Here is a 17252-nt window from a genome sequence, read left to right on the forward strand (position 1 = left end):
CGAGCAGGGGGGTCCCAGGAAGGAGTCTGCGGTCAGCAGTGGGACCAGCAGCCTCCTAGCACGGAGGGCCTCCCTGGAGCTCGGCGGGGTGCAGCTCCGGACCCAGGGCCCCCGACGAGCAGGGTGGGGCTGGGGGGTGAGACACCTGGGCTGCGCCGGGCCCGTCCCCTGCCCCCGGGACGCCTGGGCCAGAGGTCAGCGCAGGGAACTGTCATGGAACACTTACCTGGGGCGCCTCGAGCCGGCTGTGGCCCACCAGTCCTCACACCCCCACCGAGAACCCAGCATGCAAGTTGGAAGGTGGTCTGAGCACCAGGAGAAGGCGCAGGCCCCGTGAGGCTTCTCCCAGGAGCCCCGCCAGTGTCTTGGGGTCTCCAGCCAGCTCAGGAGGCCACAGGCCTGAGGGTTAGTGCCGCCCACCGTCCCCCAGCCCGGAAGCGGTTAGAGAGAGGTGGCCAGGTGGCCAAGGCCAGCGAGCAGAGCTGTGCAGACCCGGCACGCGGGCTGCGGAGAGAGGCCCTACCATCCGGGTCCTCAACATAGGGCTTGGGTTTCTTTCTCAACTTGCACGTCTTCTTACTGTTTCTGTCCAGCAGCTCTTTCATGTGCTGTGTCACTGGGGAGCAAACAGAGCCGTGAGGAGCACAGAACACAAAGCCAGGAGCGCACGCCCACATGGCGGATGTGGCCCTGATGAGGTCCCCCGGCCGGCTGGGCCCTCATGGGAACGCCAGGTCCTCAGCCAATGCCCAGCAGGGGCGGCGCGCGCGCCCGCCCAGGAGCGCTGGTGGGCGAGTGTCCTGTGGGCGGCGCTTCCTGCTCGGTCCTGGGAATGGGCTGGGAGGGTGTGCTCGTAAAGATGCCTGGCTGCCCGTGCGCTTCTGGCTGTGCGGCTGACGCCATGCCCTGGGACGGAAAGTCACTCGGGACCCTAGGCGGGAGGAAGGCAGGGTGCAGCCCCTTCTGACACGCGCCGCTGCTGGAGGCCCTGGGGCGGCTGGCTGCCCTCCCAGGCTGACCCGGGCCCCCCACTCCGCACGGACTAACAGCTGGCAGGGCCCCCCCGCCCCTCCGGAACTCTGGGTTGGGTCCACACTCGGCACTGTGCTCTGTGCCGACGGCGGGCCATGCACACGCTGCAGGGCTGGGGTCCGTCTAATCATTTCTTGTATCAGTACGGAATTACAGACACTGGTGTTACATTTTGGGTAACTGCTCCAGTTTTGGGCACTGGGCACTCTTTGGTGGCTCCTGTGTCCTGTGATATGCCCATCACCCCCCTCACCCTCCAGCATGTGTCACTTTGGCACTGCATCCTACACATTCCCCACATCAGCCTAGAATCAGCTGTTTCTCCAGGAGCTCTGGTCCCTTTCAATATAAGATGGTACTAGAAACTGAAACCTGGGGGCCAGGTGTGCTTACTGCCATCGGGCGTCATCACCTCTAGGCCCTCTGGCTGACAGAGCCCGCAGAGCCGCGAATACATGTCTCTGTGCACACTGATGCCCCCAGCTCCAACCCTTCGCCTCGCCTCCGCTCCTGGAGTGTCTGTGACTAACTGGTTTATCTTCTCATTCTCTTGGTAGTGTCTTCTGAAGAGTAGATTTAATTTTGATGATGCCCAATTTACCAATGTGCTTCTCTTAGAGATAGTGCCTATCTGCCTAACTCTAGAAAACGAAGGTTTTATCCTGTTTTGTTTTGGACGTTTTATGGTTTTAAGTTTTACATTTTGGTTTGTGGTCCCTTCTGAGCTCATTTTTGCCTATGGTACAAAGTATGGGTGGGAGCTCATCCTTCTGCGTTTGGACATCCAATGTTCCCAGCACCATTTGGGGAAAACGCTGCCCTTTCTTCACTGAACCGCCCTTGCGTCTCTGTGGAAAACTAAGAGCCCCGTCCGTCTGGGTCTGTCCTTGGGCTCCATTCTGCCCCTGCAACCCGTCCTCTCCCTTTACGCCAACACCATGTTCTGGTCGCTGCAGCTTTGTCTTGAGGTCAGGTAACGTCAATCCTCCAACTTCATTCTTTGTTTTCAAAGGTATTTAAGGCTATTCTAGGTTCGTTGCATTTTCTATGAATTCTAAAATCAGCCTTTTAATTTAAGGTTTTGAACCCACAGAACAATCTGGGGAGAGGTGACTGCCATCTCAACGATGCTGAGCCTTCCGACTCGTAAACGTGGTATCTCTCCGTTAATCCAGGTCTCCCTGACTCTCGGCAATGTTTTGCGGTTTCAGCGTAGAAGTCTCGTACATCTTTGTCAGATTTATCCCTAGGTTTATCATGTTTTAAAATGCTATTGCAAGTGATATTTTACAATACTCATTTCCAATAGTTTGTTGCTAACATATAGAAACATGCTTTTTCTATCCCGCATCTTGCTAAACTTATTAGTTCTAGTAGTATTTTTATAGATCCTATAGGATTTTGTGCACAGAAGACCGTCTTGTCTGAATGAAGACAACTGCACACTCCCTTTCCGGTCTGGATGGCTTTTGTGTCTTTTTTGTGCCATGTAGAGCAGATGTGCTGAGGGGGTCCCTGCCTTGTTCCCGATCTTGGGGAAAAAGCAGTCAGTCTTTCACCATAAGTATAATGCTAGCTAGGGTTTTATTTACCCACTAACTGTGGTAAAATGTAAAAATATAGCCATCGAACCATTTCAGGTGTATAGCTCAGTGGCACTGAGAAGAGCATCCATCACGTCGTGTAACCGTCACCACACCTACTTCCAAAATGCTTCCATCCCACAGACAGAAGCCCTGTTCCCATGAGTGGCCCCTCCCTAGCCCCTCCCCAGCCCCTGGCAATCTCTAATCTGCTTTCCGTCTATATGAGTTTGTCTACTTCAGATATTTCATATAAGCCGGGTCATACAATATTTACCCTTTTATGTGTGATTTCTTTCATTGGCATCTCTTTTCAAGGTTCATCTAGACTTTGTATATATTAGAACTTCCTACCTTTGAGATGCCAGAAGTCACAAACCTCGAAGGGGGCTTGAACCCTCAGTAGAGCAGAGCCTTGTGAGCTGTCCTGTAACCCATCCGCGCCCCGCTCGCGCCCACCTCTACATCATCTGCCTCATGGTCCCACCTCAATTTCAAATGCATAAAAGAAACTGCAAAACTGTTATTCTCCAGAGCATTTGAGATCTTGCTCCCTCCCTGGCATATATGGTCAATGTGGCTCAAATAAACTCTTATAAAAATTCCACCCTCCCACCACGCCCCCGCAAAAAAAAAAAAAAAAAAAAAAACTTCCTTTTTTATGGCTGAAAAACATCCCACTGTGTGGGCAGACCACATTGTGTTCATCCGCTCATCCTCTGGACACTTGAGCTGCTTCCACTTTTTTGCATTTGGATGCTGCTGTGGACCTGGGTGCACAGGTATCTGACTGCGTCCCTGCTGCCCACTCTTTTAGGTACTGTAAGTGTATATATGTATGCCTTTTCTCAGGTTAAAGAGGCTCCCTTCTATTCCTAGTTTGTTCAGTTTTTATCAGGAATAAAATGCTGGATTTTGTCAAATGCTTTTCTACACTTACTGACATGATCGTGTGGTTTTCCTTTTCACTCCGTTGATATGGCAAATTATGATTGATTTTTGAATGTTAAGCCAACCTTTGGTTTAATGAATAAACCGCACTTGTTCAAGATGCATTATACTTTTTATCTACTGTTGGATTCAATTTGCTAAAATACTGTTAACGATTTTAGCTCTGCATTCATGTGGGATGCAGTCTGTGTTGCGATGTTTTTCTGGCAATGTTTTTTCTAATTCTGGTGTAGAATGAATTGAGAAATATCCTCTCCACTTCAATTTTCTGGGTGAGTCTGTAAAGCACTGTCACAGGAACAATGAAATGCCTGGTGGGGTTCACCAGGGAAGCCATTTGGGCCTGGAAGATTTCGTGGGGAGGTTTTCAAACACCAATTAAGTATCTTTAATAGATATATTTTTTTCTGGTTATCTATGTCTTATTGAGTTATCTTTGGTAGTTTGTGTCTCTCAAGGAATTTCTCTATTTCTTCTAAATTGTCGAGCTTATTGGCATAAAGTTATTCATAACATTTCCTTATTATCCTTCTAACATTTGTTGACTCTGTAGTGATATCGTCTCCTGTTCTTGCTGTTGGTAATTTATGTCTTCTCTATTTCTGTCCTGATCTGGCGGGAGGTTTATCAATTTTATTGATCTTCTCAAAGAATCTATTTTGTTTCACTGATTTTTCTACATTATTTTTCTATTTTCCCTTTCGCTGATTTCTACTCTGATCTTCATTATTTCCATTCTTCTGCTCACTTTCAATATAACTTACTTTTTAAAAAAAGTTTTCTCAAAGTAGAAACTGAGATCATTGATTTCAGATCTCATTTTCTAATACAGGCATTTAGGTGGTATGTATTTCCCTCTAAGAACTGCTTTGGCTGCTTCCTACAAATTTAAAATGTTTTGTTTTCGTTTTCTTTCAGTTCAAAATACTTTCTAATTTCCCAATTGATTTTTATTAGACCCACAGATTAAGTTCTTTAGTTTCCAAATTCTTGGGGTTTTTCCAGATATTTTCCAGATATCTTTATCTACTGATTGCTACTTTAATTCCATTGTAGTTAGAGAACATACTTTCTATGATTTACATTCTTTAACATTTATTGAGACTTGTATTATGGATCAGAATATGGCATATTTTGAAAATGTAGCTGGCATTTGAGTCCAGATGCTCTGGGTCCAGAATCTATGCTCTCACTTACTCCACGGTAGCTGCTTTTTTTCTTAAACAAATTTTCAACTAGTTTTTTTATTTTCAGCTTCAAGATCAGTCCCTTTCCAAACCATTGTTAGAGGAAACTGGCTCCGCCCACTGCTGAGCTTTTAAAGGTGTGCTATCTGCCTGGGCTTCTGAGCTTTCCCACCATCTGCCTGGGACCCACCTTTCTTGGTCTGCCAAGTCAGCTTCCTGTGACTCGTCTATGCGCTTCTTGACTTCCAGAACATAGTTCTTCTTCCTCATCCATTCTCTTTGTCCTTGTGGGTTTCATTTTTTTATTTATTGTGACAAAATATACACAACATAAAACTTACCATTTTAGTCATTTTTAATTGTGCGGCTCGGTGGTACCGACAGTCACACTGTTGTGCAGCCATCAACACCGTCCATCTCCAGAGCTTTCTCGCCTTCCCAAATGGCCACTGTGCACATCAAGCGACTCTCCATTTCCCCCTTCCCTGGCCCATGGCACCTCCACTCTACACACTGTTTCTGAGTCTGACTACTCCAGGGCCTCTAACGGGCAGAATCACACAGTACTCGGTCTTCTACAACTGGCTTCTTCCACTCGGCCCAACGCCCTCCAGGTTTATCCACGTTGCAGCCTGTGTCAGAATTTCCTTTCTTTTTGAGGCTTGAATGATAAATAGTCCATTTTCTGAATACACTACATTTTGTTCGTCGGGTCCTCCATCGATGGACACGTGGGCTGCTTCCACCTCTTGGCTATTGTGAGTACGTTGCTATGAACATTGGTGTACAAATATCTGTTCACGTCTCTGTTTTCACTTCTTTTGGGCACGTACCCAGAAGACTTGCTGGATCTTTGTTCTGTTTCCTGCTTCATAAAAATTCCTTCACTGTAAAAAAGCAGGAGTTTTGAGTCCCAGTAAATGCACGGGTTCGATCTGCCATCTTTACCTGGATGCCTGTAAGCACTGCTGCGGCACGAATGCCTGAGCAGTGAATAAAGCACTCAGGGGCTGCGGCCTTGCAGCGTGCTCCTTTGCAGAGCAGGTGGCAGAGCTGCAGCCTGTTGTGTCCACCCCCAAGCACCCCTGCCTGTTTGTGTGAGAGCGGCTGAGGGCGGCCCCAGGGCGGCAAGCTGTGAAACCTTTTGCTCATGGCTGGCACGGCGGTGTGACCATGTATGAAATGAGGGTAGCTGGGGGGGCTGAGGAAACATAGACCAGGTTTCACCAAGTGGCACCTTGGTCCCCCAGGGTGGTGACCGCACACCAGACCTTACATACATGCTGGCAGATGAATCTAAGGCTACTGAGGCTGAGGCTGGCAGCATGGTTCGGGTTGAGGCACCCCACACAGGAGCAGGCCCGGCTCGGCCCTGGCCGGCATCCAGGACAAGTTACGGTTTCCTTTTTCTTTCCTCCTTTTCAATTTATTACTTATTATTATTTATAACACCCTGGTCTTCCTAGGCGGTCTCTCACCCTGGTCTTCCTAGGCGGTCGCTAACCAGGCCCGACCCTGCTTAGCTTTCGAGATCAGACATCGGGCGTGTTCAGGGTGGCGTGGCCGTAGACCAGGGACCGTGGCTCCACTGGGGCGCGAACCCAGGACCTTCTGCGTGTAAAGCGGACATGCTAACTGCTACACTATGGAACCAGGTCCCAGGTTCCTTTTTGTAAGCACAAGCTACACCCTCCCGGGCAGACAGGGCCATCCTTCCTGGTCAGCAGCCAGCACCCACGTTCTTGAAGGGCCTGTGGGAGGAAACGCATGGACCCTCCTCTGGGCTCAGTGCTGAGCAGGGCCTATGGCAGATGCCACCGGGAGTGTGTCTCAGGGCTGGGAACGGGGCTCCTGCTGGGGACGGCCAGAAGCCGTAGGTGTGAGACCAGATGCCACAGCCCAGATGCAAGTCACAGAGACCCAAACTCTGTGGATCCAGACCGCAGGGTGCTCTGATACCACCTGGGCCTCACCCAGCTACGGCTGCCTAGGCTGATCCCATTGCTTCTCAGATGCTAGGAAGGTCACACAGCACGGACACCAGGAGAAAGGCGCACACATTTCTGTACCCAGAAGCAGTGTCCTGTGGAAGCCCCAGCTGGCAGCAACGGCCCCGGGAGCCTCCGACCTCTGTACACGGCTCACTCACCTCTCACACTTGGCAAGCACCCCTTGGGGCCCCCGGGGCTGCATGCCAAGCAGTGGACACTCCTCCAAGCCTTCAGCTCAAGGCAGTAACATTGCAAGGCCTTTGGAAGAGGCTGAGATGAACTGTGAGCCCACCTTCTGGAAAGGCCTGAGAAGACCAGGCAGAGCCAGGCGACCCATTGGTCTGCACATCTGCACAGGGCAGGAGGCCACCTGGCAAGACCTGTGTGCTATGTTCAGGGATTCTGCTTCAAAATCTGCCTGGATACAGACCTCATGGCTTCCAGGCTCCTCCCCCAAGCGGCCGACGCCCCGTACGGTACCCATGCTCCGTGCCCCTTTCTGGGGCCCTGCAGCCTGTCACTGTATGCACACAACTAGCCCCACACCTGCGTTGGGGCAAGGCCCTGGCCAGATGGGGTACACAGTCATTCCTACAGGGCAGGCTGTGGCCTATCTGACCTGCAGGGCATGTGAGCGTGTGCGCTCACACACTGTGTCCAGACACTGCGCCTCAGCCCTATGAACACCCACAGCCGCTGGGGTATGGGGCGGTCTGCTGCAGACGCAGGTGCTATTTATGGCCCTGTCCCCATGCTTACTCTGCCTAGAAGGAACATGGCCCTGAGCCTTCCCTCAAGCGGGCCAGGCCCAGACCAGAAGAACCTGACGTGTGGCCTTCTAGAGTCCACAGCAGAAACTGATCATGCACTGGGCCCCAGGAAGCTATCAGCAGGTGGCTAACCTGTGCTGGTCCCAACCTCCGACTCCTTGCAGCAACTCAGGACCAGCTTAGCTTGTAGCACCCAACAGCCTGCTGGTCTCACCAGACCCAGTGCTGGGTGGATACGTGCTATGGGCACCACTCCCCACCCGCTCTCAGGAAGAACCCCCCTGGTCACAGGACAGCTGAAAGCGAAAGCAGCAGGTGCACGTGGCCGACTGGGGCCTGCCTGCCCTTGTCAGCCAGGGCAACCAGCTACCGTGGCCAGGGCCCCTGTGGCTCTTCTCAGGGCCTCAGTGCCAAGGAAGGGCTCCCTGAGGACCCCCTGCCCCAGTGCAAAGCAGGACGGGGCCCTCAGGAGATGCACGTGTCTGCTGGAGGTGCTGCGCTAGCCCCCACATACCTGCTGCCCCGAGGTGCTGCGTGGTGCCAGCCAGGGAGCTCTGGGCGCAGCCCTCCCCTGGCTAGCGGCAGAGCCTGAGGCACCACGGGGCCCGCGCTGGGCCTTACCTTTGGTGTCGTTGACGGGGTCCATGTGCCGGTAGATGTAGCCCTCCAGATATGAGTGGAACTTGGGTGTGGGCGGGAAGAAGGCCAGGCAGATGGCCATGAGCTCCCAGCCGCGGGCCAGGCTCTCCAGGCGGAAGTTCTCGGTGGTCTGCCGACACAGCTGGATGTAGAGCTCATCCCGCAGGCCCTGCACGCTCCAGCCCTTGGTGGCGATCTCCAAGGCCACGTGCAGAGGGTCGGCCTTGGCACGTCGGTCGCCCATGTACATCTGGATCAGCTTGAAGATCTCGCATGCCTCCTTCTTCACGTGGCGGTCACTGGTCACAATCATGGGCTTCTTGATGGGCTCACTGCTCCAGGCCAGCATGTTGGCGATGGACACCCTCCGCCGGAAGAGGCCCTGCGTGTGCTTGTTGAAATGCCTGGACGCCCAGTTCTCGATGTCGGTCTCCGAGGACGGCTTGCGCAGGGTAAACGTGGGGAACACACAGCTGGCGCTGGGCATCACGCTGCGTGTCTGCCGGCCGCTCTCAAACTGGGCACAGGTGCCGAGGTCCTCGGACTGAGGAGGGCAGAAGGGCTGTGAGGGGTGGGGCCCCACCTGACCAGCCAGGTGAGAGGCGCTGTGCCTCTTGCTCCACCCGCCCAGCAGACGTGCTATAGCAGTCTCCCCGCAGGAGGGGGCGCAAGGACCCAAGGAGGCCCTGCTTGCAACCTTCATCCTGGGGGCGCCACCTCCAGGACACGCCCTCCTTGCTCCTGAGACCAAGGGTTGGGGGGCCAGGGCAACTCTGGGGGCGGGAGGAAGCCTCTTCCTGTCTTGTTGTCCGCTGTCTTCCTGTATATGAGCCGTGGACAGGAATGTGCTCTGAACAGTCCAGCCTGGAGGGGCACTAAGGCAGCCCTGCCATGGGGGACACTGGATGCTCCAGGTCACTGGGCCCTTGGGCACACCTTCCCTGGTGGAGCTGGAAGTAGACTTGAGATAGCCTGACACTGTGAGGCCCTCTGGCCACCGCCAGCTCTGAGCAGATGCCAGGGCAGATGGTCCACCGAGGTTTCATGAAGCAGATGGTGTGAAAGATCAGGGGTCAGGAGGTGAAGACCAGAACATCGGCCCACACCAAGTCCTGGGGCACTGAGCTCCTGGCACATGACCTGGATGGCAGAATCTGACCATCATCTGTGCCTACTACTGCCTAGGGAAGGCACATCAGGCTGGGCCTCTGTTTCAGCCCCAGCTGCAGCCCGGGGCCCTGGGAGTCACTTGGGGCCCTTAAGTGCTTCCTGGTCCCTTCCCTGCATGTGGGAGCTATCTGAGCAGCCCTGGCACTCCACCTGCACAGCTCGTCACCCAAGAGCCCACTCACAGGCAGGAGAAAGAGGCCCCGGGGGTCCAGTAGAGAGCAGCTGCCCACCCACTGCCCCTGTCTCCGTGGCCTGGAATCAGAACATGGCCTGGCCCCTGGTGACTTGTCACATCTGCCCTGCCTCACTGTGGAAGGAGGTGAGGGCGCCCTGCCCTGGTGGTGTTCTCAGGGACATTGGCTGCCTGTCTACACCAGGTCTGGGGATGCCATCTGCCCCACCCGTGCCCCACCGACACCCTGGCTGTGCACCCCTACCTTACCTGTGAGGGGTGGAGGTAGGGCTCCGGCGACGCCAGGTTGGTCTGCACCGAGACACTCTTCTCGAGCAGGATCTGGGGGAAGGCGAGCCTCTCCAAGGCGCCCCTCTGCCAGTGCTTGCTCTCCTGCTGGGCCAGCGCCTCGTCCTCGCTGAAGGCACGCACCACGGGTCCGGGCATGGGGAGCGGCACGGCCCCGTCACTCTCGTAGCCGGAGCCGTCCTGCTGGGAGTCCCAGCTGGCTCGCTGCTTCATGTGGAAGTGGACCTGCTGTGCCTCCCACGCCAGCCGCGCATGCGCCAGGAAGGGCTCGGCCCCGCCCCGCGCCCCTTCGGCCTCGCCCGCCTTGGACTCCGGGCGCTTTGGGGCCAAGCTGGGCCCACTCGGGGGCCGCTCTTCGCCCAGGGCCTGCTCGAGCAGGTCGCGGTCCCCTGGGCTGTCCGTGGACGAAGCACTGGGGGCATGACACAGAGAGGGGTTCCTGCTCTTCCTCTTGCGCGTGCCCGGGGAGTAGCCCGTCGAGGACATGGTGTCTTGCTGGCTGGACCAGGACATGGCGTCGTCCTGGGCCTGGGGCAGCGGCGTGGGCGGGAGGGCGTGCCGCAGCTCGGGCCCCTCCATGCTGCTGTAGTCCCCGGACGTGACCCCCAAGCGCTGGTCCCGCAGCGGGCACGGGCTGGGCTGCAGGGAGAGCGAGCCGCCGCCAGGGTTGGGCGCGTACTTGTGCCGCGGGCCTGCCCGCAGCCTGGGGCTCGAGCCGGCCTGCTCCACGTACACCAGCTGCCGCACGTACTCTTTGCCCGCGGGGCTGTACTCCAGGCTCAGGAAGCGCTCCGGGCACTTCTGTCGCGTGAGCACCAGCTGCTGGAAGGGCGAGGCGGAGGCCTGTTTGGGCGACTGCGGGAAGGGTAGCGGCTTCCGACCGGGAGACCGCTGGGGCGAGCCAGCCTCATACTGCACGTCCATGGGGGGCTCGTCGTAGATGGGGGCCTGGTACTCGACCGGGGGCTCCTCGTAGAGGGGGGGCTCGTAGGCGTAGCGCGGGGAGGAGGGCTGTGAGTCGCTGGCAGGCTTGCGGGGCTGGGCCAGCAGCGGGGAGCAGCTGCCCAGCTCAGCCCTCTTCAGGAAGGGGGATGGCCTCCGCTCGGGGAAAAAAACTGGGCCGTCTGCGTCCGGGCCAAATGTCTGCAGGCTGGGTGAGTGCTGCCCACCGGAGGGTTTGCGGGAGCGGCCCCCAGGCTGGCTCTCCAGGGGGTACCCATTGCCCTGCGGGGAGAGGAAGCTGGGCTCCCGGTCTGCAACTTTGATGAGCATGCGCTCCTTGGTACCGGAGTTCCACCGGAGGGAGGAGGTCCTGGGGAGAGAGGGGGACAGGCACAGGTTACCTGAGGGACACAGGAAGTGGAAGGCTGGCCTTGCTGCCAGCCCAGACATATTATCCACCTGCCCTGGCTCAGGGTATCTGGAGGCAAGGCCCAGAGGGTCTGGTCATTTTCCATCTTATTCCTTGCCCCAATGGGCGCTGCAGCCTGTGGGGGCCTGGAGCAGCTGGGGTCTCCCGGCACACACACCTCCTGAGTCGGCCCTGCAGCCCCCTTCAGGGCGCTCTCTGGCCAGGGGCTTCCCCTTTGGACGGCTGCCATCATGACACTCCCTGCAAGGGCCTCTCCATGTGCGTCTGTGCCCTGCTCCCAGCCCAGCAGCAAGCATAGAACTCCTTGTATGTTGGAGAGCCGGCATTGCCCTCCCAGAGGACAGGCCTGACAGGACTCCCTCCCGCCCCGCTACTGGGCCCAGCACCCACCTTTGCTCCTACCGGCGGAAGGCCGCCGCGCCCGTGCACCTGCATCTCAGGCCGCTTTTCAACCAGAGGCTCCTGTGAGCTCTCAAAGGGCAGTGTCTGCCTGTGCCCGCCCTCGCCAGCACTCTTCCCTTGGACGGGGATGACAGGACTGCTCCCCGGTGCCTGCTAAATCCTGAGCCAGACTAAAGGCACCTGCGACCCCGGGAGCCGTGGGGCCCGAATCTGGGCCCCTCCACTCTGCGGGAGTCATGCTGGACTTCACCTCTTCTGAGATTCACTTGGTGACAACCCTGGGCGACACTACCCGTGGAGGTGCAGACTCAAGATCCACACCGCACCCTGCCTGCCTAAGGTCAGCACAGCGTCGGCGGGGGCTGGGGGGCAGGGAGCTCTTGCTACTTGCTCACTCCCTCAAGCGACTTCCAGCTGCTTTTAGGGTTTTCTTTTTGTATATAGTATTTTCATGCGCTTGGGATCCACAGCACTGTTTCAAACTGTGGCTTCATATGTTTTATGATTTTTAGAAACTCTTGACCATTGTTTTCTCAAGTATTACTTCATCTCATTTCTTCTCTCTTGTGGGAATCTACCTATTTCTGTCCTTTCCGTCATGTGCCACGTGGTCTCGCGCAGTGTGCCATGTTTCCCATCCCCAGCCTCGCCAGGCTTCACGATGGATAGTTTCTTTTGATCTACCTTCCAATTTACTAATTTTCTATTTAGCTATGTTTAATCCGCTCTGACACCCATATACTGAATTCTTAGTTTTGTTATATATTTTGGTTTAAGAATATTTATTCCTTTTAAAAACAAAATTTTTAGAGTACTTTTAGATTAATAACAAACTCGAGTGGATATATTTTCCTCACGTTTCCCGCCTATATTCACGCCTCCCCAGTGATCAACATTCCACACGAGAGTGGTACATTTGCTGTAATCAGTGAACCCACATTGACACATTGTCATCACCCAAAGTTCTGTCTACATTACAGTTCACTCTTGGTGCGGTATGTTCTATGGGTTCGGATAAACGTATGATGACACGTACCCCCCATTATAGTATCATACAGAGTATCTTCCCTGCCCTAAAACGCCTCTGTCCTCTGCCTATTCTTCCCTTCCTTCCAGTCCATGGCCAAATCTGAAGCCAAATCAAGGAGCAAATCTTTCGCCTCCAAAGAAGCCAGTCTGAAAGAGCTGCATACCATGTGACTCCAACTACTTGACGTTCTGGACTCACATGGTGTGCAGCCGTTGCAGACTGGCTTCTTTCCCTTGGTAGTATGCCCCAAGGTCCCTCATTGTCTTTTTGTGGTTTAACATTTCATTTATTTTCAGTGCTGAATAATGTTCCACTGTGTGGATGGACCACAGCTGACTTACCCATCAACTGCTAGAGAACATCTTGGTTTTGGGGATTATGAATAGAGCTGCTATAGACATCCGTGTGCAGGTTTTTATGTGGACGTGTTTTCAACTCCTTTAGGTGAATACCAAGGAGCATGACCGCCGGTTCCTATAGCAAGAGCATGTCTAGTTTTATAAGAAACTGCCGCGCTGTCTTCCAGAGTGGCTGTGCCCTGTGTGCTCACGCCAGCAGTGACAGCCCACATCCTCACCTGTATCTGGTGTTGTCCGTGTTCTAGATGTTGGCCGTCCTAATGGCTGTGCAGTGGTATCTGACTATTGTTTTAATTTGCATTTCTCTGATGACGCGATGTGGGGCATCTTTCATGTGCCCAAGCGGCAGGCTGGGAGCGGCCTCCAGCAACCAGAAGCAGAATCCCCAGGAATGGGAACTTGCATCCTGAGCCCTGCTGCTGTCTGACTTCTCCTTGGGGTGGGGAGGTCGAGCTGCTGAGACTGTCGCTGAGCAGCAGGGTTTGACCCTGGCTGTGCCAGGGGGGCCACGTGCCAGCGCGCTGGAGTGGGCTGCCTCGCCGCCCATTTCGGGCCCTCTCACCCTGAACTCACGCCACTGACCTTGTTCTCCAGCTCCCAACTCACCCACCCCTCACGAGTAGGACTTGTGGCCCAGTGACCATCAGAGGACAGAGGGAGAGGGACCAAAATGCACAACTGGTTTCTTGAGAAGCTTGAGATTTCTACTTCCCGTGATGAGGAATTAACTCATCTTCCCACAGCCCCCTGCCCTGCACCCCCACCTGACGCCACTGCTGTGCCCCTCGGGAGTCCTCCCTGAACTCTCACCTCCACTTTCCAGGCCTTGCATCTGCTTCTTATCCAGAGTCCCTTAAGTATGTTCCCCTGGGACCACTGAGTGGCCCCTTCTAGTCAGCCTCCCTGGTCTGCCCACGGGCCTCCGCCTCTGTATGGCTCCGCAGACCAGGAAGCCGGTCTTTCTCCCCAGCCGTTCCCCAGTTCCTTGCCATCTCCGCTACGGTGGGAGGCACCAAGGTGGGGAGACACCACTGCTCCTAAATAACAAGGGACGACTGCCTGGGTGTGGCTGTTCGGTGGACACTTTCGAATCATGGGGGAGGAGACCCTCGCCCTGCCTCCGGAAGTGCTGGAGGTCAGGTGGACAGGGGCAGGGGTGGGCGTTGAAAGGGCTGGCACAGTGACAGGGCTCCATGGAGCTCAGGACGTCTCTCTGAGGGCCTCCTTTCAAAAGAAGACTGGAGAGCACTGGGCACAACCGAAGCCAGGGGAAGCACCGCTCCGCTGCCGCCTCTTCAGACGGCCGCCTGCGCTGCATGTGGCACCTGGGCCTGACACCACGAGCTGCAGTCTGGGACGCAGCTCCCAGGGGCATGCTCACGTGCACCAGCAACAGACTGCACATGCGAAGGGGCGTTGGAGGGACAACTTGAACTACCCCGTCCTCCAGCTGAGTGCACCGTGAGGCTCACGGCCTGGGCCGCAGCGAGACGGGCTGCTTCCTGCCTCCCTGCTCCTGGCAGACCCACCTGCAGTGCCTGGGGCGGGTGGCGGCGTCTCCTCCCCAGTCTGTCCACAAACATCAGCATCTCTGTTCTCCCCGCTCTGCCTGAGTGCACGCACCCCCCAGAACGATGTCCAGCCCAGCCAGCACCCGGGATGGCAGGGCCGTAGCAGCAGTGGGCTACCAAAGACTAGGTGGGCAAGGCTGGGGACCTGACCTGACCTGCCCATTAGGCAATGGTTCCCAGTGCTTGATGTGACCGATGCCACCCTAAGAAGCAAGCTGTGCTCAGTGACCAGTTCGCTCCAGGAGGGCTGGGTGGTATCGTCGCGAAGGAAAGTTCTTACAGAGGCCGTGGGCGTGGACTTGTTTACTGCCTTGGATCTCACAGCCCTTAAGCAGCGGTGCCACCTGGCTATGAGCTGCCTGTGTCCTTGAAGGCCACCTGTGCCCAGACCCCGTCCCCTGTTGGTGCAGAGACCCGAGCCCTGGCTTCTGTCCACAAGCTCTCTCAGGAACTTCTGTTTAGCTCTGGGTCGTCAGCTCCCATCTTTGGTCTCTCGGCCCCACGCGCCTTTGAAAGTTGGTCCCAGGATGGCCGCAGTGCAGAGGCCCCGTCCAGTCACCACCCACACCCCACTTTACTGATGGGGACATGGATGCACAGGGAGGCTGGGAATACTCCCAGCCACACTGCTGGACCCAGGACAGGCTCAGCTCCCCTTCCTGATGTGTCGAGGTGCAAACCCAGCTTCCATTCTCAGCTCAATCTTAGACCTGTGGAGCAAACTGCCACAGGCCCTCAGATCTTCAAAGTGTCCCCTAAGCCTGGCGCTACTCCTGGTCTGTGCTGGGGGCACCCAGGCCACCCAGAGGCACAAAGGCTGCCTAGACCCCACAGGCAGAGGAGGAGGTGCTTGCTCCAGCCAGACACACAAATTGGCCAAGGGATGGTCCTGCCCAGCCTAACGGCTGCTGCACCCCAAAATCCTGAGTCATTCTAGAATCTTCCAAACCCAGGACCAAGAGAGGCCAAGACTCCCTCCCTAGGACTAAAACCAGTCTTCCCCTCCATCTGGGAAGAGCTCCCAGCAAGGCTATGTGCTGAGGACCCCCAGGCCCTCGTCCCTCCGCCACAGGCCTGGGCAGCACCACGGGCGCCATGATTCCCCAGGGTGGGCAGTGACAAGGCTTCTGTTCAACGAAAAGCTGCCACCTGAGCCCAGGGGCCACTCCAGGAGGCCTCTGCCCAGCTGCTCACGCCCCACTGCCCCGCGCAGGGCCCCGCGTGCTGGGCGTGTCCAGCTAGTTGCCTCCTGCCGACCCAGACTCTTCCAGCTGAGCCAGGAATTGCCAAGAAAACCACCCTCGGGTCAGAGCGGGGCCGAGCCTGAGATGACGGGTCCCACCTGTAGTGAAGAAGCTGGCCGTCCGCATTGTAATCCCGGTAGATCTCGTAGTCCTTCTCGAGGAACACTCCTGGTGGTGAAGAACTGGAATGAGCAAAGTGGAAAAATGATATGAACGTAAGTGCAATAACTTAAACATATGGCACATTTAAAACACACACCTCGCCCTTTCAGTTTCTCAGAAATGACCTCGGTGCCCTGGCTTCTGCCCACAAAGCTGTCCCCTTCATCAGGTCAAACAGGTACTTCTCCTGCCATAAGCCCGCCTCCCAGAGTGCCTGAAACATCGCCTGCATGGAATGGACTGGGACCCACCTGCCCTGCACAGGGACAGCCCCACCGAGGCTCTGTGCAGAGGCAAGGATGCCGACCGCCTGCCCTGGATTATAGGAGCTCAGGTAACTGGAACGGGGGCCTCTATTCTAAGGGCACCACGAGGCGGTCAGTGAGAATCACAGCTCTGTCCAAACATGGCCAGGTGCCCCGAGAAGAAACCAGGGGTGGAAACACCTTCGTGGGGACACAGCTTCCTGGGGCAGCTGTGTCAGGGAAGGGCGTCTCTCACCGCCGATATGTAACAGTTCTGGAAATGTAGTCAACGCAATGAGATTTTTAAAAAGCAAGAAATTTAAATATATGAACGAGATAAAATTATCATCAGTAGCCAACCTAGAAAAACTAAAGACTCAACCACAAAACTGAGTTCACTCGCAGAATGGATGGGACTCACTGTGACCCAGGAGTAGCACGGGCTTGCACTTTGAGCCCACAGCAAGCTAAGGCCGTCTTAACTACTGAGAGGACCAAGGGCCTGGTGGCACCCATGCAAGAGCAGATGGACGGCAGGTGTGCCGGAGGGACATGTGCATCGTGAGCAAATGCAGGCTTTGGGGGATGAAGTCGGTCCCTCCTGGCTCCACACGAAGGTGGCTCCAGACAGATTCAGGCCTCAACATGAAAGATAAAACTATAAAGCTAACACAAGACATGTAAGATGATATCTTTGAACCTAGGCCAAGGAGGAACTTTTTAGACAAAGCATTATAAACATAAACCACAAGGCAAAAAACTAGTAAATTTGGTTGCATCAAAATCAAGGACACCAGGAACCAGATAGCAGGCAGATGACCAAGTAGAAGATCTTCACAATGTCTGAAACCAACAAGAAAATGACATCTGGAATGTGTAAGGAATTCCTGCAAGCACAGAAAGTAAGCCAGCAGCTCCAGCAGAAAAATGAGTTAAAACAAAACAAAACAAAACAGGCAATTCACATCAGAGAGAACTCACAGGATAAATGTTCATGACAAGAGAGGAAAAATCTTGGCAAACGAGGAAAATCAGAGCATAGGTGAGACCTACTCAGCTGATC

General features: G+C 55.3%; 1 protein-coding gene across 5 annotated transcripts in view; it reads right to left on the reverse strand.

Annotated features, from left to right (window-relative positions):
* Positions 1-17252, reverse strand: part of ARHGAP39 (Rho GTPase activating protein 39) — a 61679-nt gene that overhangs the window by 6477 nt on the left and 37950 nt on the right. For all 5 annotated transcript variants that reach the window (XM_006913005.3, XM_015590232.2, XM_015590234.2 and 2 more), the window contains 4 exons: positions 15881-15964; positions 9766-11116; positions 8136-8697; positions 524-616 (listed from right to left, as the gene is read on the reverse strand). In XM_006913005.3, the coding sequence (XP_006913067.1) occupies positions 524-616; positions 8136-8697; positions 9766-11116; positions 15881-15964 (2090 nt within the window). The remainder of the gene's footprint in view (positions 1-523; positions 617-8135; positions 8698-9765; positions 11117-15880; positions 15965-17252) is intronic.

The sequence above is a fragment of the Pteropus alecto genome, unplaced genomic scaffold, assembly GCF_000325575.1.
Source record: "Pteropus alecto unplaced genomic scaffold, ASM32557v1 scaffold105, whole genome shotgun sequence".
In the NCBI taxonomy this organism is placed as follows: domain Eukaryota; kingdom Metazoa; phylum Chordata; class Mammalia; order Chiroptera; family Pteropodidae; genus Pteropus; species Pteropus alecto.